At 42.3% G+C, this 20,891-nt stretch overlaps 1 protein-coding gene across 2 annotated transcripts in view; it reads right to left on the bottom strand.

Annotated features, from left to right (window-relative positions):
• Positions 1-20,891, bottom strand: part of LOC120031762 (ubiquitin carboxyl-terminal hydrolase 15-like) — a 41,217-nt gene that overhangs the window by 7,843 nt on the left and 12,483 nt on the right. Inside the window, exons 6-13 of one of the 2 annotated variants that reach the window (XM_038977564.1) lie at positions 15,468-15,529; positions 13,973-14,062; positions 5,560-5,701; positions 4,854-5,027; positions 4,009-4,167; positions 2,839-3,063; positions 2,256-2,339; positions 413-507 (exon numbers count right to left, since the gene is read on the bottom strand). In XM_038977564.1, coding sequence (XP_038833492.1) covers positions 413-507; positions 2,256-2,339; positions 2,839-3,063; positions 4,009-4,167; positions 4,854-5,027; positions 5,560-5,701; positions 13,973-14,062; positions 15,468-15,529 — 1,031 coding nt within the window. The remainder of the gene's footprint in view (positions 1-412; positions 508-2,255; positions 2,340-2,838; positions 3,064-4,008; positions 4,168-4,853; positions 5,028-5,559; positions 5,702-13,972; positions 14,063-15,467; positions 15,530-20,891) is intronic. The other variant, XM_038977563.1, reaches the window with a different exon arrangement.

Genomic DNA, 20,891 nt, shown 5'->3' with positions numbered 1-20,891 from the left:
ATTGGTTGAACAGTGCACAAGAGAACCTGTGCAGATTTTTTTCTTTCTTGTCTGGACAAGAAGGAAAGAAACCCCGCTCAGATGCATGCTACGTTAAGTTAGTTACTAAGAACAAATGCACTGGCACCTCAAAACTACAGAACTATAGGGTAGGGTGAATGTGTTTCAGATGTTTGCATCTTCGGTAAGTTAAGGGTCGTATTCATTCGGGCATACCGTAGCAAAACGTTTTGCAAGGGAAAACAGTGTTTCCTATTGGACAGGTTCAGGTAGTCCCTTCCGGTTTCAGTCCATGCCGTTCTGTTTGGTGCCTAATGAATATGACCCAGATTTCTCAGATCTAACACTGGAGGGAGAGTAGACAGTGCTTCATCCAACTGCCTTCATCAGAAAGTCTGTATCTGACACTCACACATAGATGTCGTCCCTCTCCATGATGCTGCTGAGGTTCTCATTGGTGGCAAAGATACGATGGAACCGGTGGTTGTAGATATCTGTTACAATCATCTGAATTTGGAAAGAAAATAAAAACATCTTAAGTACACATAGTGCATTCGGAAAGTATTTAGACCCCTTGACTTTGCCCACATTTTGTTACGTTACAGCCTTATTCTAAAATTGATTAAATTGCTTTTTACACACAATACCCAATAATGACAAAGCAAAAACAGGTTTAGATTTTTTGCAAATGTATAAATAAAAAAATGAAATATTACATTTACATAAGTTTTCAGACCCTTTACTCAGTACTTTGTTGAAGCACCTTTGGCAGCGATTACAGCCTTGAGTGTCCTTGGGTATGATGCTACAAGCTTGGCACACCTGTTTTTGGGGAGTTTCTCCCATTCTTCTCTGCAGATCCTCTCAAGCTCTGTCAGGTTGGATGGGGAGCGTCGCTGCACAGCTACTTTCAGGTCTCTCCAGAGATGTTTGATCGGGTTCAAGTCCGGTCTCTGGCTGGGCCACTCAAGGACATTCAGAGACTTGTCCCGAAGCCACTCCTGTGTTGTCTTGGCTGTGTGCTTAGGTCGTTGTCCTGTTGGAAGGTGAACCTTCGCCCCCAGTCTGAGGTCCTGAGCGCTCTGGAGCAGGTTTTCATCAAGGATCTCTCTGTACATTGCTCCATTCATCTTAGCCTCATTCCTGTCTAGTATCCCAGTCCCTGCAGCTGAAAAACATCCCCACAGCATGATGCTGCCACCACCATGCTTCACCATAGGGATGGTGCCAGGTTTCCTCCAGACGTGACGCTTGGCATTCAGGCCAAAGAGTTCAATCTTGGTTTCATCAGACCAGAGAATCTTGTTTCTCATGGTCCGAAAGTCCTTTAGGTGCCTTTTGGCAAACTCCAAGCGGGCTGTCATGTACCTTTTACTGAGGATTGGCTCCCATCTGTCCACTCTACCATAAAGGCCTGATTGGTGGCGTGCTACAGATATGGTTGTCCTTCTGGAAGGTTCTCCCATCTCCACAGTGGAACTCTGCCAGAGTGACCATCAGGTTTTTGGTCACTTCCCTGACCAAGGCCCTTCTCCCCCGATTGCTCAGTTTGGCCGGGCGGCCAGCTCTAGGAAGACTCTTGGTGGTTCCAAACTTCTTCCATTTAAGAATGATGGAGGCCACTGTGTTCTTGGGGACCTTCAATGCTGCAGAAATGTTTTGGTACCATCCCCCAGATCTGTGCCGACACAATCCTGTTTCGGAGTTCTACGGACAATTCCTTCGACCTCATGGCTTGATTTTTGCTCTGACATGCACTGTCAACTGTGGGACCTTATATAGAAAGGTGTGTGCCTTTCCAAATCATGTCCAATCAATTGAATTTACCACAGGTGGACTCTAATCAAGTTGTAGAAACATCTTAAGGATGATAAAAGGAATCAGTTCAATTTCGAGTCTCATAGCAAAGGGCATGAATTCTTATGTAAATAAGGTATCTTTTTTATTTGTAATAAATTTGCTGAAATGTAAAAAATAACTGTTTTCACTTTGTCATTATGGGGTATTGTGTGTAGATTGATGAGGAAAAACACAATTTGATCAATTTTAGAATAAGGCTGTAATGTAACAAAATCTGGAAAAAGTGAAGGGGTCTGAATACTTTCCGAATGCACTGTACACCATTCCAGAGCGTACATTTTAATTTAGCCTCTATTTAACCAGGCATAAAACTCCTTGAGGTTAACATTTTTTTTTTGAGGGAGAACTGATTTAGTTAAGAGCAGAACAGACGTGTGTGTGTGTGTGTATCTTACCTTCTCAGCAGGGACACCAGATAGAGTGGAGAGCGATGTACAGAGGTTTGATATGTAGCCCACCTTGGGCACAGTCAGTTTATACTGAAACACAAAGAAAGACAAACGGCCATTAAGCCGGGGTCCTAAGATTAACTCATAACTTAATCCGCAGGAGCAGAATTTACCAAAACCCCATGAAGAATGAATAGCTGCAGATTCATTAAATATACACCAAGCCTTCAAAAGGTATTGATAAAAAGGACCTCCCTCCAGATTCCATCTGGCCCTATTCAGAGCATAAGCTGATTACAAATACTCAAATCCACTTCAGAGGATATCCCTTAAAAAGCAGAGAATATTGTGGGTGACCACAATATGTGAAGGATGACTAATTTCTAGGTAGGCTTAACAGCTCAGTACCTGTGTGGGTTTGGCTAGGGGGTCCAGACTGACCGTAGTCATATTCACTAGGTACAGAACAGAAGCAAACAGGCCAAAACAGGGAGGTGCTATCCAATAAGAAACATGTGTTTTTGTTTTCAGTTGTAAAAGCTTTTGCTACAGTGTGCACTAATGAATACAACCCAGATACTGTAGTTACCTGTGTGGGTTTGGCCAGGGGGTCCAGCCTGACCAGGTAGACCTCCAGAGTGCGTTCCTTTTTCATGGGCAGCGGCAGCGTCAGGTAGCAGAAGGGGTCAAAGGTGACGGAGACCTTGGCGCAGACAGGGCACACCAGGGTGGACTTGAAGAGGCCGTGGAAGATGTCCACGATGATGGAGTTGTTCCTCTTGACGTGGTTCTCCCACGCCTCCTCGGCCACCACCTACAGACACACAGAGGGGAGGGAAGATAGTGAGGAACCATTTTTGACAAAGGGTGAGATAGCAACAATGGAGTGTCTGGAGGAGGTATAGTACTATGATACCGTTTATTCCCACTACTGGTTTTGCTTTTCTCCTCAGCCACTACATACAGTTACACAGAGGGGAAGGGAAAGACTCAAACTATTTAGATACGAGGTGAAGGGACCCATGGATTGTGTGGTGGTACAACTATTCCCAAACCTCCTAGGGAAACACATACAGTAGTCACACAGAGGGGAGGGATATTGCTGAGAAACCATTTTGACATAAACCAAGAGAATACTATGGAGTGGTACACTGTTTTTATTAATTGTTTATACTCTAGAAACAAGCCTACAGTTTTACAGAAGGGAAGAAAAGCAATGCCATCAGAAACATAGCCGAGACAGACTATACACTATACTAATGGTTGTTACAGCCATGTCTCAAGGCTATGAGACACCATTTCAACAGACTAAAATGACACAGTGGAGTGACTGGAGGTATGAACACTGTTTGTTCCCACTGGTTCTCCTCCAGAAACACATTGGCTACAGAGTTGATAATGAGGTTATAGAGTTTGCGCAAGATCTGGCATATTTCCTGCCATTCAATTGGTCATTTCAAATAATGATATACCCATTGATTCTTGAATATAAATGCCTCATTGGGCTGAAACACCAAACTCAAGATTGTGGCTTTAAAGATAAAGATTTCCAATTTAACAATCAACGCACAACAACAACTGAATGAGTGTTGAGTGCCAGAGATAGCAAGACTACCTGGGACTACAGAGAACAATTTGCCCAGCTGTGTACTGTAGCTATGGTGCAATGTATTTGTTGTGCATGGTCCCTGACAAATAGTAAAGTGAATGAAACTAAACTAATAAAATAAAGAGTGACAGCAAGCTAGCAGTAACAGACCTTGTCAGGCCTGCCCTCGGCATCTTTGAGCAGGATGTAGGGTTTCTTCCTGATACGGTTCAGGTCCTCGTGTAGACCATCCAACAGGAAGGCCAGCAGCTCGTGAGAGTCCTGCTGCTGGTAGCCTGAGAACTGGGGGGCGAAGCGACCCACCTGGGTCTGGAGGGAGGGGAGAATAGACACACACAACAGGTTCAGCAACAGATCTATAGGAAATTCCAAATTGACACTGCACCCCTAGGGAACTTGTGTAGATTGAATTGGTGGAAGCAAGCAAAATAGCACAGATTCCACCAACCTGTAGCCTGTCAGTTAGCAAAGTAGGAATATTGCCATATTTCTTATATATGTGTGATCCTTTCTGATCTACTCTAGAGCAGTGGTGTAATCGAGGGTAAACGCACGTAAACACCGTTTACCCACCTATTGCAGAAAACCATATTGAAAGTACAGGGAGCGTTACTTTATTCACCACGAATGGAAATCAGAGTTTACCCACCCATTCTTTCTACCACTACATCACTGCTCAAGAGACTCGGTTGTTGTGGCTTGTGGGTCTAAGGGTCAATTTGGGATTGGGCACATCATAGCTGCATTTCAATCTAGAATCAAGGCAGAAGTGAGGGCACAACTTTCAGACCATGTGAATTTCATAAGTTGGTATGGGTACAGTACAGGGTTGGAGTCAATTCTATTTAAATTCCAGTCAATTCAGAATGTAAACCAAATTCCAATTACAGATTTTCCCAATTAAAAAGCATTGAAGATAATTGGAATTTCAGTGTACCTTCTGAAATGCCTGGAATGGAAATGGACTTGACACCAACCCTGGTACCGTAAATTACCTTGAAAGGCCGTGGTGTGACGTAGCTGTACTTCCCAGACCACGACTGCTTTGTGATCTCAGCGTAGGCCTTGGCGATCTCCCCTTTCATTCCCAGAGGGTTGTCCTCATTCAACTCATCGTTGTACTTGTCTTTCAGGAAATACTCGGTGAGAGGAGGTACATTACTTAAGCACTGCAGAAAAATATAAAATATATAAAAACGATTAAAGTTGGGAAAAGAAGCAGTAAAATATGCAAGAGACAGGGCATAATGAGAAAATCCAACAGTCAAAGGAATCACCTACACCAACAGTATAATACAATGCCAAAGGTCAATCAATACCCGCAGCTGTTCCTGCCATGATACAATTAAAACCAATGCATACACACCAGAGTTCAGAGTTAACAGTTTAATGTATATTTTTATTTAACCGTTACTTAACCAGTCAAGTCAGTAAAAAACGAATTATTATTTACAATGTTGGCCTACCAAAAGGTAAAAGACCTCCTGCAGGGGCAGGGGCTGCGAAAAAAAAAAAGGGACCAAATACAGATCGAGACAAGAGAGACACCACAACACTACATAAAGAGAGACCTAAGACAACAACAAAGCATGGCAGCAACACATGACAACACACCATGGTAGCAACACCACATGACAACACAACATGATAGCAGCACAAAACATGCTACAAACATTATTGGGCAAGTTGAGGGTATGGTACCTGCAGTGCAGAGTTCATGAAGCAGGTGTTTCCCAGGTTGGAAAGACCACACAGGCCAGCCCGCTCACTCTGCCTGCCCTCGGAGCACTCATAGCTGTTATAAGGGTGGTAGGACGGAAGGCTGTAGCTGGAGTTTTTCACACTGAAGAGGATACATAACATCAGTCAGGAATAAATAGAGAACATGGACTTAGCCTATTTCATATGGCTGGGTAAAATGACTGGATGTTACAAAACAAATGCAGGCATAAAGTACTTATAGTGGTGTAATAATGTGCTGTTTGTATGACGTACCGTTTAATTTATTTTTGTTAAGTAATTGCCTTAATCTTGTTTGGACCCCAGGAATAGTAATGGGGATCCTTAATAAATACAATATACAAAGGCTAGTGCCCACACACAAACCTTAAACATTTCTATTCAACCCCCCCCCCACTCAATATCTTCCCATAAGGTCTTTCTCACTTCTCATTCAGTGTGGGGAGAAAGGTACACAGTAAGAAAACACAATTGTACAATAAAAAGCTGAAACCATCATAAAAAATGTTAAACACCTACAGTATATAGCACAGCTGCCAATAGGGTCGGGTGATATTACCATAGCATTGTCTAGCGACAATTATTGACAGCCAACAGATGGTGACGACTTTGTAATGTGATAGATGAAAATAAAAACAATGACAAAAATAAAACATGCAACATTAATTATGCCGTAATCTATGGATTTCACGACTGGGCAGGGCTGCCAACTGGGGAGCCAGGCCCAGCCAATTCTTCTCCACAAAAAGGTCTTTATTACAGACAGAAATACACCCAAGAAATCCCCCACCCCTCAGATGATCCTGCAGGTGAAGAAGCTGGATGTGGAGGTCCTGGGCTGGCGTCGTTAAACATGGTCTGCTGTTGTGAGGCCGGTTGGATGTTATGCCAAATTCCCTAAAACGACGTTGGAGGTGGCTTATGGTATAGAAATGAACACTCAATTCTCTGGCAACAGTTCTGGTGGACATTCCTGCAGTTAGCATGCCAAATGCACACTCCCTCAAAACTTCAGACATGTGGCATTGTGTTGAGACAACTGCGTATTTTAAAGTGGCATTTTAATGTCCCCAGCACAAGGTGCACCTGTGTAATGATCATGCAGTTTAATCAGCTTCTTGATATGCCACACCGGTCAGGTGGATGGATTATCTTGGCAAAGGAGAAATGCTCAATAAACAGGGATGTAGACATAATTTGTGCACAAAATTTAAAGAGAAATAAGATTTATGTACGTATGAAAGATTTCAGGGACATTATTTCAGCTCACGAAATATGGGACAAACACTTTACATGTTGCGTTTAAATTTTTGTTCAGTGTGTGAGATACTTTGTCTTGTGGTGTGTGTGTGTGGGGACACCTGCTCGTCAAAAATCGAATTCCAAAATCTTGGGCATTAATCTGGAGTTGGTCCCCCCTTTGCTGCTATAACAGCCTCCACTCTTCTGGGAAGGCTTTCCACTAGATGCTGAAACATTGCTGCGGGGACTTGCTTCCATTCAGCCCACAGAGCATTAGTGAGGTTGGGCAGTGATGTCTGGCGATTAGGCCTGGCTCGAAGTAGGCGTTCCAATTAATCCCAAAGGTATTAGGTGGGATTGAGGACAGGGCTCTGTGCAGACCAGTCAAGTTCTTCCATACCGATCTCAACAAACCATTTCTGTATGGACCTCGCTTTGTGCACGGAGCATGCTCAAACAGGAAAGGGCCTTCCCCAAACTGTTGCCACAAAGTTGGAAGCACATAATCATCTAGTACATCATTGTATGCTCCCCATTGGGGCGGAGGAATAATTGTCTGGGGCTGTTTTTCATGGTTCCGCCACACCCAGATTCGTCCGTTGGACTGCCAGATAGTTTAGCCTGATTCGTCACTCCAGAGAACGCGTTTCCACTGCTCCAGAGTCCAATGGCGGAGAGCTTTACACCACTCCAGCCAACGCTTGGCATTGCGCATGGTGATCTTAGGCTTGTGTGCGCGGCTGCTCGGCCACGGAAATCCAAATCATGAAGCTCCCGACGAACAGTTCTTGTGCTGACATTGCTTCCAGAGGCAGTTTAGAACTCGGCAGTGAGTGTTGCAGCCGAGGACAGACGATTTTTACATGCTTCAGCACTCGGTGGTTCCGTTCTGAGCAGCTGAGACGCTTTTGCTCCTAGACGTTTCCACTTCACAATGTCAGCACTTACAGTTGACCGGGGGAGCTCTTGCAGGTTAGACATTTGACAAACTGACTTGTTGGAAAGGTGGCATCATCCATGACGGTGCCACATTGAAGGTCACGGAGCTCTTCAGTAAGGCCATTCTACTGCCAGTGTTTCTCTATGGAGATTGCATGGCTGTGTGCTCGTACATACATGGGATGTTCAGACATTATATGGATAGAAAATGTAGTATATCTGAATAGTATATGTACAGCAATAGTTAAAGAGTATAGGGATCAACTAGAATAAAGTACATACACTATAAACAAAAAAGTATGTGGACAACCCTTCAAATGGCTATTTCAGCCACACCCGTTGCTGACAGGTGTATACAATTGAGCAGATAGCCATGCAATCTCCATAGACAAACACTGGCAGTAGAATGGCCTTACTGAAGAGCTCAGTGCCTTTCAATGTAGCACCTTCTTCATAATCACCAAACAGTGCCCGACAAGTCCCTACAGCAATGTTCCAACATCTAGTGGAAAGCATTCCCAGAAGAGTGGAGGCTGTTATAGCAGCAGAGGGGGAACCAACCCCATTTTAAATGGCCATGATTTTGTAATGAGACGTTCAACAAGGTGTCCACAAACTTTTGGTCATGTAGTGTACATATTAAGTGGGTAAAACAGTATGTAAACATTATTAAGTGACCAGTGTTCCACGACTATGTACAGCACATAGGACAGCAACGTCTAAGGTGCATGGTAGAGTAACCAGGTGGTAGCAGCACAGTTGAAAAATATATGGCAAGTAGAAATCAAAACTGGATGGGTAAGAGATAGATTGAGAGGTTGAGGGTAGCTGAAGGGTGGGACTATAAGGAAAAGAGGGATAACTGAAGTAAAGTGGCCGTAAAAAGTATTCAGTGCATTTGGTAAGTATTCAGGCCTTGACTTTCTCCACATTGTTACGTTACAGCCTTATTCTAAAATGGATTAAAATAGTTCCCCCCCCCCCCCATCATCAATCTACACACAACACCCCATAATGACAAAGTCCACACCAAAAAAACATGTTTGCGAATGTATCAAAACAGGAAAAAAACTGAAATATCACATTTACATAAGTATTCAGACCCTTTACTCAGTACTTTATTGTAGCACCTTCGGCAGCAATTACAGCCTCGAGTCTTCCTGGGTATGACGCTACAAGCTTGGCAGACCTGTATTTGGGGAGTTTCTCCCATTCTTCTCTGCAGATCCTCTCAAGCTCTTTCAGGTTGGATGGGGAGCGTAGCTACACAAATATTTTGTTTCAAGTCCAGGTTCTGGCTGGGCCACTCAAGGACATTCAGAGACTTGTCCCAAAGCCACTCCCACGTTGTCTTAGCTGTACAGGATCTCTGTACTTTGCGCCGTTACTTTTATAAATTTAACCTTTATTTAATTAGACAAGTCAGCTAAGAACAAATTCTTACTTACGGGTTTGGCCGGTGTACCCCTTCCTCACCGGCCAAACCCGGACGATGCTGGGCCAATTGTGAGCCGCCCTATGGCACTCCCAATCACAGCTGGTTGTGATACAGCCTGGATCTTTCCCTCGATCCCAATTGCTCAATTTGGCCGGGCAGCCAGCTCTAGGAAGAGTTCTGGTGGTTCCAAACCTCTTCCATTTAAGAATGACGGAAGCCACTGTGTTTTTTGGTACCCTTCCCCAGATCTGTAACTCGACACAATCCTGTCTCGGAGCTCTGCGGACAATTCCTTCGACCTCATGGCTTGGTTTTTGGCCTGACATGCACTGTCAACTGTGGGACATTATATAGACAGGTGTGTTCCAAATCATGTCCAATCAATTGAATTTACCAGGGTTGGACTCCAATCAAGTTGTAAAAACATCTCAAAGATGATCAATGGAAACAGGATGCACCTGAGCTCAATTAAGTCTCTTAGCAAAGAATCTGAGTACTTATTTACATAAAAGGTATCTGTTTATTTTTTTATACATTTGCCAACATTTCTAAAAACCTGTTTTCGCATTGTCATTATGGGGTATTGTGTGAAGATTGAAGCGATAAAAAAAAAAAAAAAATGTAATACATTTTAGAATAACAAAATGTGGTGAAAATCAAGGGCTCCGATTACTTTCTGAATTAACTGTCTGTGTGTATGTATGTATGTATGTATGTATGTATGTATGTATGTATGTATGTATGTATGTATGTATGTATGTATGTGAAGTAGAAGTCTAAGTTTTGTTGTCCATTAGTTTACTCCAATTAGGGGAGGGGTGGTAGGCTTAGGGAAACATAAGGAAAATATATTGAAATAAAATATGGGGGATTGGAAATTAGGCAAAAAATTACATTGATAGAACTCAGTCTGCAATATTAAAGCTGATCAACACGATCATGTGCATCTAAATAATTACTAATATATTTTTATTTATTTATATACAGTAGACTGTAAAAAAATTTTTTTTACAGTCTACTGTATATAAATAAAAATAAGTAATCAAGAAACTCAGATTTGATCCCATATACCTTGTCATTGAGATAATTATGAAACCATTGGCAAGCATCAGTTCCCAACCCTATCGAGGACAGCTTATTCAACAGACATGGCAGCACAATTCTTTAAGGCATTTGCAATATAATTTACAACAAGCATGGTAGCCGTAGTGGTGCTATGTTTAGTTCTGAATCCGTATTGATTAACATTAAGTACACCATTTACAGATAGAAAATAATGTAGCTGTTTGTGGTCCAATGATTCTAGTATTTTAGAAAGACATGGGAGCCTGGAAATGGGTTGATAATTATCGAGATCACTACTATCCACACCCTTATGGAGTGGTAGCACCAAAGCTGCTTTCCACACTTGGAATATTTCCTGATACTAAAGTAATTTTTTTTTTTAAAGTGTGTGTTACTTTGCCAGCAATTAGAGGCGCTGCATACTTAAGCAAAGACGGGTCCAAAATGTCAGCCTCTAATGACTTCTTGGTGTCAATATCTAATAATGCAGCAATAACTTCTTTTTCTGTGAGTTGCCAAAAAGAAAAACCGAGACTACCATTTCCCAAGTCACGTGAGGTTGACTGATTACCCATCGAGGCAACTGGAGCTGTATGTGGGAAGAACAGTCAACTGACTGGCCAAAACCAGTATGATGACCATTTCTTTAAATAGGAAACCAGCAGAGATAAAATGCTGATTAAAAGCATCATAAATCTTAGCAGTTTCCTACATTATTACTGAAAAAGTTTAGGCAGGGAAGTAGCAGAATTACCTGGCTTCAGTGAATTAACTGTTTTCCAGAATTTAGCGTGTTCACTAACAGTCTGCCATAGCGCTTAGGAAGTAGTTTGATTTGGCCTGTAACCTAGCTCACTACGTACGGTAAGACAGCTCGTTCATCATCAGACAGTCACTGCTCCCCAAAGATTTGCCATTGCCTGAACTTAGCCTCTGCCCAGGCTTTCAACATCTTTCGTCAAAATCCATAGTTTCATTCGATTTCGTGCCACAGCCCAACTTTTGTTTTAGTGGATGTTTAAAAAGCTTTTTTATTTGTTATTTTACTTTTTGGGGGTGTGGCTAATGGGGGCGATAGAGTCAAATATCAATGTTTTATGGGTACATAATCACGATAGGACAAAGGTTGTTGTCGCCCAACCCTAGCGCCCAATAATTACTCTAAACCTGAGGACACAGTCAGCACATTTTAAAGACAACACACTTTGCATATAGCCTCAAACCTAAAGCCTTGAGGTACAGCAAAAGGCCTTGCAACAGCAATAACAGTCAGACCTCTGGGAGTGGGGCGACGCTGCGTCCCATTGATCAAGGGGTGGTGTAGCAGCACCACCAGTAATACCACCACCGGCCCCAGCCGTAGAAGTGTTAGCATTAGCAGCCTGCTCACAGCTCAGCACTCTCTCCACCACCCTGCTCCTGTCTAAATCTGTCGAGGCGTTCGTCCTCAGCTCTGTCCTCAGCTCTGTCCTCAGGCACCACCAGCAGCACAGGAGCATCTCATCTCAAACGCTTTAACCATCCGACACTGGCCTCACAAAATCCATCTCCATAACTCGGCCCTAGTCCGGGGCTTAGTTCGATCCAGCCCTAATCCGATCCCAAAGTCCAGTTGTAGATCAGCTCACTCCTTGCCCAGGCCTTGGTCCCAGAGCTCAATCCCAGTTCAGTTCAGACACGCAGCAGAGAGGCACAGTAAAGCGAGGCCCGTCCCGAGCGCAACACTGTCAAACACAGCTAACAACAAAAAAAACTCCCTCCTCCGTCAGTGTTCAAGTTTTGCAGTGCCTCTTCTCGCTCGCCGAGCCCTGCTATGTGACGGTGTCAACCCCTGCCCTGCCCTCTAGCATGCCCCTGCCCTGACGTGTACTCTGCCTTGCTGCTACCACAGGATAGCCTATTTATAGCAGCAGCTAGCTAAGCTACGACGATGGTCAAGAATCCGCTTCAGGAAGTAGAGGTACATAGATGGAGAGAGAGAGCGAGGGGGGGGGGCGAGAGAGTGGTAAAGGGAGAGGGGAGACAAGAGCAAAGGAGAGACAAGAGGTGGAGTACAGAGTGGTACAGGAGAAAGATGTAGGGTGAAAGAGAGGAAGGGGTACAGGAGAGAGACGGATGGGTAAAGGAAAGAAAGGGGATGTTCCTATCAAGATAGAGGGATGAGAGAGCTCAAGAAAAGGGAGGGTAAATAGCAGAGGGGGGTGACAGAGGGGGCCTGACAGCAGAGAATTCCTGCTGAGGCTGAAGAATGCATTGTTGCCAAATAGGCAGGTACTTTCTCTAGTAGCTAGCTAGCTTCTTTAATATGCAATTAGGTATTCATATAACTGGGTCTCCTTAAGAATCTACTGTAGCCTGAGTAGAGAGCATAGCTGGAGGAGGATGTGAGGAGAATAATTAAGTAGGCATCTGTGTCGCAACCAGGCGAGAGAGAGGGTGGAGGTGGAAAGGGGGAGAGTGCAGATGAAATGAATTCTGAAGGTCACACAGGGACTGCAGAATATGCAGCACAATAAACTCAGGAAGAAGAGAGAATGCATAGAAAATGCGAACGAGAGGACTGTCACTGTACACAGGGAGTCTAGGGACAGTGGCTCAGAACAAATGCATCTTGTCCCACCCTATCCACAATCAAACAGTCAAAGATGCATCATTGCATACTTAATCCTGGTTTGAAACATCCAAGATTAAAATAGCACCCTATCCATTATTCAATCCCAGAGCGGACCAAGCTGGCGCTGTACAGTGAGGAGTGGGTTGACAGGAAGGGGATCTGCAGGGAGATCCTATTACCACATCGCCACCATGGAGTCCACAGAAACAAAAACACAATATGGAAATAAATCTACCATTTGTGTGCAATGGTGAAAAGTTACGTGCTCGAACTGTAAGTGTGCTACATACATACATACATACATCTCTCAGTAGTGTGCCCGTATTTCTCAGATGCCGGGTAAAATAAAATTGCACGTAGCCTATATCCACACAGAAGCCTTCAGTGAGAATAACCTACAGTGTTGAGTGACACTGATATTACACCCATTCCAGCATGCAATGGTTCACAACTACAGTGGAAAATAAAACATTACTCTATTAGGCTATTGTTCAACTACTGGACAGTGACAACACATTCCACACCGACAGCAGTGGTGTCCAACCAAGGTGTCAGAGTTTCTAGGTTGCATGAGGTTCACACTAGCTATTGATTCTCACTGGAAGCACCCACACAAAATTACTCTTCTTAAATCTTGTTAGTTAAGATTGAAATATCAATGAATCCATAATTCCGTCAGTAGATAATGATTTAATCTGAGATGATTCAAATACAGTTTACTACGCAGAAGCTCTTTAGTCCCATGATAGAATACACTGCTGTGAAAACACAGATAAAAACCAGAAACCATGCAGGCAACTGCAAATCCCCGCATAACCACCTCAAGCCTTAACCCAGAGCCATAGATGTACGGAGTCCACAAACTATCCTCCATATTGGCACCAAACATTCCATTAAATCAATAACATTCTAATTTGGACTCTTTGCCTAGAATGAACCTTTGGAGCCAAGACCGCTGACGTTCAAAACTCGACATCTTCAGAGTTTGCTGAATTCCGTAGTGTCTCTCTATGGCTCTATATGCCCCAGCCCAGTCAGTCAATTAGACAACCCTCTCTATGTTCAATAGTCCTTACTTCCTGCTGTTGAAGCTGCTGTTATGATTGTTTGTGAGGGATGAAGGGGAGATCTTTGGCAAAGCAGAAAGATTGGAAGTACCAGATGACCTTCAAAAGATAAAGAATATCATGAGTTAGAGAGAAAGGATAAAGGCTCTCAAAGAAGAGGATTTTGAGAGCTGAGGGTTAATTCAAAAAGTATGGAAATAGGTTAAACCAGGGGTTTTCAAACTAGGGTCCAGGTACTGCAGTGCGTCTGCCATTTCTATCAATATCACAAGCTGCAATAGAATATCATCGTGGATACAATGTGTCTCTGCGTCCAGTATGAAGTTAGTTAAAGGTAGTTTCACGAGCCAATGCTAACTAGCGATAGCGCAATGACTGGAAGTCTACAGGAACAGTTATCATGCCTCAAATTCTGGGGAAGTAGATAAAGGGCTTCATTGCCACAATCTCCAACTATCCCTTTAAAATTGAGGAAATTATAGTAATTGGAGCTGATCACAGGGTTTTCTCTATATAGGAAATTCTTAGGCGGGCCATCTAAGTGGTCATTTTAGGGATGGAAAAACAGTTGTGTCAACTTAAATGACCAAACCCAGATAAAAATCATGCATAAAAGATATTGAACTATGATTTAATAATACCAACTTTGAGAACTAACAAAGAAAGCTAGAGTCAGGGAGATCGAAAACTCCGAATACGGGGCATTCAATGCACATGCCCATTGATTTTGTTATGTTTGAGCAGAAGAACAATGCATTAGCCATTGGAAAATGCATAAAACTGAAAGAAATATGCTTAGAAATAACCAAATTATCTCTCAGCTCCATGCCAAACCATGTAGAATTCCTGGAAATTTGATGAAAAACTGCTCAATTCTCTCAGCTCAATAGAAAAATGTGTAGAATTGCAGAAAATGTGCTCTGGAACAGCAACACTTTCTCTACACCGCCAAGACACCTTTCTAGCTAATAGACTGTGTTAGAGCTTACCCTTCCAATGAACTGTGGGGAGGTCAAAATAATGAAACTGTTTACCAAATCTATTCATTTTTAAAAGTTGATTACTTCTCCCTGCCATTATCATTCACCTGATGAGACAAGACATAACGTATTATGGGAGTACCTATGTCGCCGGTTTGCCTGGGCGAGGGTCCCTGGGCAAGAAGAGTTTGAAAACCCCTGAGTTAAACGATAAGAGATATGTGAGCAACTAAAGCCAAGCAAATAAGATAGACGCAGATATATGATAGGGAGTTGAAATTCAAAGACGAAAGACTGTAGGAAAATAGTAGCAAAAATAATCATAAGGGCCTGCTGGGTTGAACATAAATGTCTACATTGAACGTATAAAACAAACTTGGCAGAATAGACTAGCATAGAGAAAGCTCAGCCTCAGAAGAACCAATGTCTTTCAATCCCCATGCCAAGTGAGAGTAATTCCTAATTGGAAGTCCAGCTAATCACTCCCATAAACTAAGGTCATGGACCCAGCCAGACACACTCACTTAGGTGCAGAGGAACCTCTAGGCCACGATCCATCCTCATTCTTCTGCTCTATTACCAGGACCTGCATGGATATCAGAAATAGAAACATAATACACATATAAATATATGGAAACATAATACAAACGCCACTATGTCAACAAACTTTCTTCGTCAGATTGGCCTACTGTGCCATAAATGTAGTACTATGGCAACACTCGTCTTGTAGTATTTCCAAATCTGTTTTACAATTTCCTCTACTTACAGTAGGGATACATGATATCGGCAAAACAATCTGAAAGCTATTTTACCAAATATTGCGATTTTACTTCCGATAAAGATCAAAGACTTGGGAGAATGTTTTTTTTTGTGAACTGTTGGAATCATAGAAATATAATGATTTTATGTCAAGAAGCAAGGTGGAAAGCAACATTGCTCTTGTTTGGAACAATCTGTTGACTGCATTTGACCTAATAGAACAGCATGCAAACTTATTGTGAATCTACCAGCGAGGAGGAACTGTGCTGCTTGAGTGACAGGGGGCGAGGCTTGGTGTGTGTGGTAGAGGTCTTGGACCCATTACGAAATGGACCTGGGGCTTTCCTTTCCCACCCGATACGGATAAATATATATATTTTTTAAGAGAGAGACCCGTTCCGAACGGACCCGAGGACAACTAGAACCATTCCGTATAGACCTGGTCGGATCCAGACCCGGTCCGATCCGAGTGAGGGAAGCAGCAGTAAAGTCATTTTTCAAGCTACTTCATTAGCAGAGCTGAAAAAGTGTGAGAGGAGGGAGAGATCGGCCACTCTAGCAGTTACAAATAACTCAATTCAGAATCTTAGTGCTGCATCTCAGTGCTTGAGGCGTCACTACAGACACCCTGGTTCGAATCCAGGCTGTATCACAATCGGCCATGATTGGGAGTCCCATAGGGCGGTGCACAATTATCCCAGCGTCGTCCGGGTTTGGCAGTCATTGTAAATAAGAGTTAACTGACTTGCCTAGTTAAATAAAGGTTAAATAAAAAAAAAATGGGGGGACAAATAAAAAAATAAAAAATAAACTGTCACACACTGAGGTTCTATGACTGTAGTCTATTGCCACTTTCATGACTTATGATTGGCCAACAACAAGCTACAAGCTCCACTCTCGTGAAACTCAAGTGCAGCAGCATAAATTATGAAATGTCTCTTGCTCTCCCTTCTGCAGCAGTCACGTTTGGATCTGTACAGTCCCTTCCAGACAAGTCGGTTAAAATTACACATGCCCGAGACCCGTGACACTCTTATCAGACCCGACCTAGACCCGTAACATTATCTAGCTTGGGTCCCGGATAGGGTCTCGGGTATTCGGGTACAGGTGGATCCGTGAAGACCTCTAGTGTGTGGGAAGCAGTCGGAAGGGTAGAGAGGGATAGAGACAGAGTACAATGTAAAAACAGACATAACAAGGCTGAGTGGCGTTTCAGAATATTGCATGCAACATGGATTTCTATGTGAAATCGATTGGAAATGCAGAGCTGCTGCACAATCTGTTTAATGAATCTACTTGTACTTCTGTATATCTCAAATCGGTTTACTGCATCTAGTTAGGAGTAGTAATTTCCCAATCTCTTAATACAGGGGAAAAGGGAGATGAATCATATCCCCAAGTATACCTTTGCCTCTTAATTGGCTTTGTCGTGGGCAGACTGAAAAGCCAAAGTGGGGGCCTGGGCAGTGTCCAAAATGTAACCTTATTCCATATTTAGTGCACTACTTTTGACCAGGCCCCAAAGGGCTCTGGTCAAATGGTATGGCACTCAGGGCTCTAAAGTGTGACCATTTCGGTCAAATATGCTCCGAGATATTTTTCTATGAGACCCCCAAAAATAAAATGTAAAAAAATTAAAAAGATAACTGCTAGTGGTCACTCATATTGCGAGGGTCTGAAGCTCATTGGTTGAACTCAAATTGCTAGGGGGCTGGCCCACGTGGTGGAAAATGTAGGGGGGGGAATTTAAATGGCACAGCACAGATTCCAGAGAAACAGTTGCTTTCAAACTAAGAAAGGGAAAGCCTTAATCGACATCCACGTCTCTGGTGCCCGAGGAACAGTGGGTTAACTGCCTTGCTCAGGGTCAGAACGACAGATTATTACCTCGTGGCTAATTGAGCAAAGACAGCAATTCTGCTGATAGATTATGCATATATGAACTGCACATTGACACATTCGGCCCAAAGAGGGAGGTTTAAGAAAGCCTTAGTAGTCGCCAAAGTTCCGGAGCATGTCTAAAGAATGTATCAGTGATATGTATTTCTTGCAACTTTCTCAAGACATAACTGCATGGGCCTACCACTTTGTGTTGCCAGTTAGCGATGCCGAAACAGTCATTTATGAAGGCTTTCCCATAAAACTTTCCAAATTAAATATTAAACTGCAAAGTATACCTGGCAAAATGATGATATCAATATGATTTGTATCCATCGGGTGGTCTTTTGTTTCGTAAACTCTGCTATCGCCATACAGAAACACCGCGCGCCAAACACCAGTCTCTTGACATGCACAACTGAAATTAAAGGGCAACTATACACCAAAATGTTTTACTTTCTTTCCCAGACATCAAAAGATGTGATTTAAGCATTGTTGTGGACTTAGAAAACAAACAAAATTAGATGTTCTATTAAGTGTGATTTTGAGAACGAAAACCTGCAAAAAAATATAAAAGGGGAAATCCAAAACCTGGAAAAACAAGGCCGATAATAGTTTTTTGGTGCTATGCCAAATGTATTGGCTGGTAGATTTTCCCCCCAATTTTTTCTTCATTAAGTTTGTTTTTGGTAATATTCATAAACCATGTTGTGGATCGTTCAAAATCCACTTACATTTGTTTACACCTTGTTCAGTCACGTTAGCTAGCTAACAACCTTGTTACTTTAATAGTATATCTAAACACTTGGGGGCACAGAAAATACAGGAAAAGGGATAGCTTCATTAGAAGATAAATTATCATAGCATTTAATGAATGACTGATTTCATGCATGTCCCCACTCAAACTTGAGGCTCTTAAAATTTGATATAACTCATCTCAATAGGTCCTTCAAACTCAACCTCGATGCCAGTTTGACTGCAATTTTTCATTGTTCCTCTTCAATTAGACACCGATTTAGATCTGGTCACCAGGTGGGTGCAATTAATTATCAGGTAGAACAGAAAACCATCAGGCTCCATACCTCGTAGGGTAAGAGTTTATACCCCGTCAATAGGTAGAGCTTTTACACAATGTAGAAACCTAATATTGCAAAAATGACTTTATAATTTCAATGGCAGGTTTTTGTATCAACATTCTAGCTTTTAAAAACCAATGTCTTTACACGGTTAAATATTAGTTAGAGCACAGCATATGCTTCAAAAGTAGGTTGTCATGACGTTGGCCTGTTGGGGGAGGTTTATGACCCCCATAAATACCTTTCCCCTTTTCTCTCTCTACTCTATAGAGTTGACTCTTGTAAAGCCTTTGTAACATAGAATCTGGTAACATCGAAAGGTGGGAAACGGAACCATATTTCGGTAATCCAACCAGTTGAAAATATGCGTTGGTACTTAATGAATATGATCTCAGATCAGTTGTTGTCTGAGACATTACTACTAATGACAGGATGACAAACTGTATCTTGGAAAGTCGACTATCTAGTTATCAGATTCACATGGAATTGTTATGCAATTTAAATGTTTAAATATGAAACTATTTGTGAAAAGATTAAATGTAATTTTAGCTTCTTAAATGAGAGAACGGTTTGTCATAGGGAAACTCTGCTCACTCAGAGGCCCCGCCTAAGTGAACAGACTTTGGTTGTAAACTATGAAACACGCTTTTCTTTCACCACTATATAAACCCGTTGACGAAAATTCTACTTTCTATACCGAGGACGTGAGGACGACGGTCCTATGTTAAAAGGGCTCAGATAATAACCTAACGAAATTAGCACCGTGTTCAATGTGAAGGTGACGATCGACACGCAGAAAGGATGAACTTCCAACTATACCACCCAGAATATAGCACGAGCTTAAAAGTATGGCAACTTGGTATGAACTTTGAACTCTTCAGTCCAGAAGTGATACCTCCTAGCCGTTGAGTTAGCAGCAGCCGCTGTAAACGTGGGCTATGAAAGGACGGATGATGTATCCAGTCTAACACACAACGATACTACAACGTATGCAGTTTACAAACAGACGTTCTTCAAAGGACAAGAGATCCCTGCTGGGCAACCTGGCCATCCATCTACGACCAACCTATTGAAGCGCAGCTCAGAGTAAATATGTATTGCATTTTCCTTTTTCCAAATGGGCAGTTATTTAGAATGCATAAGATTCTGTATTTACGATAGCATCCCTTGTTACTCAGTCTTCCTGCTCTTTCATTCAAAACCCAACCCCCTTTTCTTAGTGTAACCAGCCGTCATATCTGTTCCATCCGCTAGGTACGGTTTCCTTAATGACATAATTTGTAATCAATGTATGTCCATTCTGTGTAGACGTAATACTCTGTGATTATTTAGGTATTTAGTAAATAAATGATTAAATCAAATTTTGTATTGCCGATTCAACTTGTTAGCCAGGGTTTGTGAAGATAACCAAGAATTTACTACTTTCAGATGAGACTGAATAAAGTGCCGATTAAATATTGACTGCTACTGATGTAAAAGATTACTAGGTCTTTAAGAGTTTATTCGGAAGATAACAGCTCTATAGACATTATTTCGTGGTGCCCCGACTTTCTAGTTAACTACATTTACCTGATTAGCAACTTCTTGTCAATAGGGGGGCGCTGTTTTCACTTTGGAAAATATCGTGCCCAAATTAAACTGCCTCGTACTCTATTCTAGATCGTACAATATGCATATTATTATTACTATTGGATAGAAAACACTCTCAAGTTTCTAAAACTGTTTGAATTATATCTGTGAGTAAAACAGAACTCATTTTACAGCAAACTTCCAGACAGGAAGTGAAAAATCTGAAAACGAGGCTCTGTTTCAGGGCCTGCCTATTCAATTGCCTAATATTTATCGATATGCATGCACTTCATACGCCTTCCACTAGATGTCAACAGGCAGGGTGTCTAGCTTGATCTGAGGTCGAACAAGAGCTCTTGGAATGACGTGTCCAGAATTTCCTTTCTCTACCTAGGCGCGGGAAGCACCTCCATATTGTCTTATGATAAGCGTTCGGTATACACGGCTAATATCTCCGGCTCTGTTTTTATTTGATACATATTAGAAAAACATCATAAAGTAGTTTTTTTCAACCGAGTTTCATCAGTTTATTGGGACTGAGTTTTCCGTTCTTTGCGTCGAGAGAAACTGGGAACGTCATCAACATTGGCTAGCATTGTGGCGCGAATTCGACAGGAGAAAAGGACATTCTAAAACCAAACAACGATTTATCCTCGACCTAGGACT

Source organism: Salvelinus namaycush, chromosome 38, assembly GCF_016432855.1.
Source record: "Salvelinus namaycush isolate Seneca chromosome 38, SaNama_1.0, whole genome shotgun sequence".
Taxonomy (NCBI): domain Eukaryota; kingdom Metazoa; phylum Chordata; class Actinopteri; order Salmoniformes; family Salmonidae; genus Salvelinus; species Salvelinus namaycush.
Note: the sequence above shows the minus strand (reverse complement) of the source record. Positions and strands in the feature narration are given on the sequence as shown.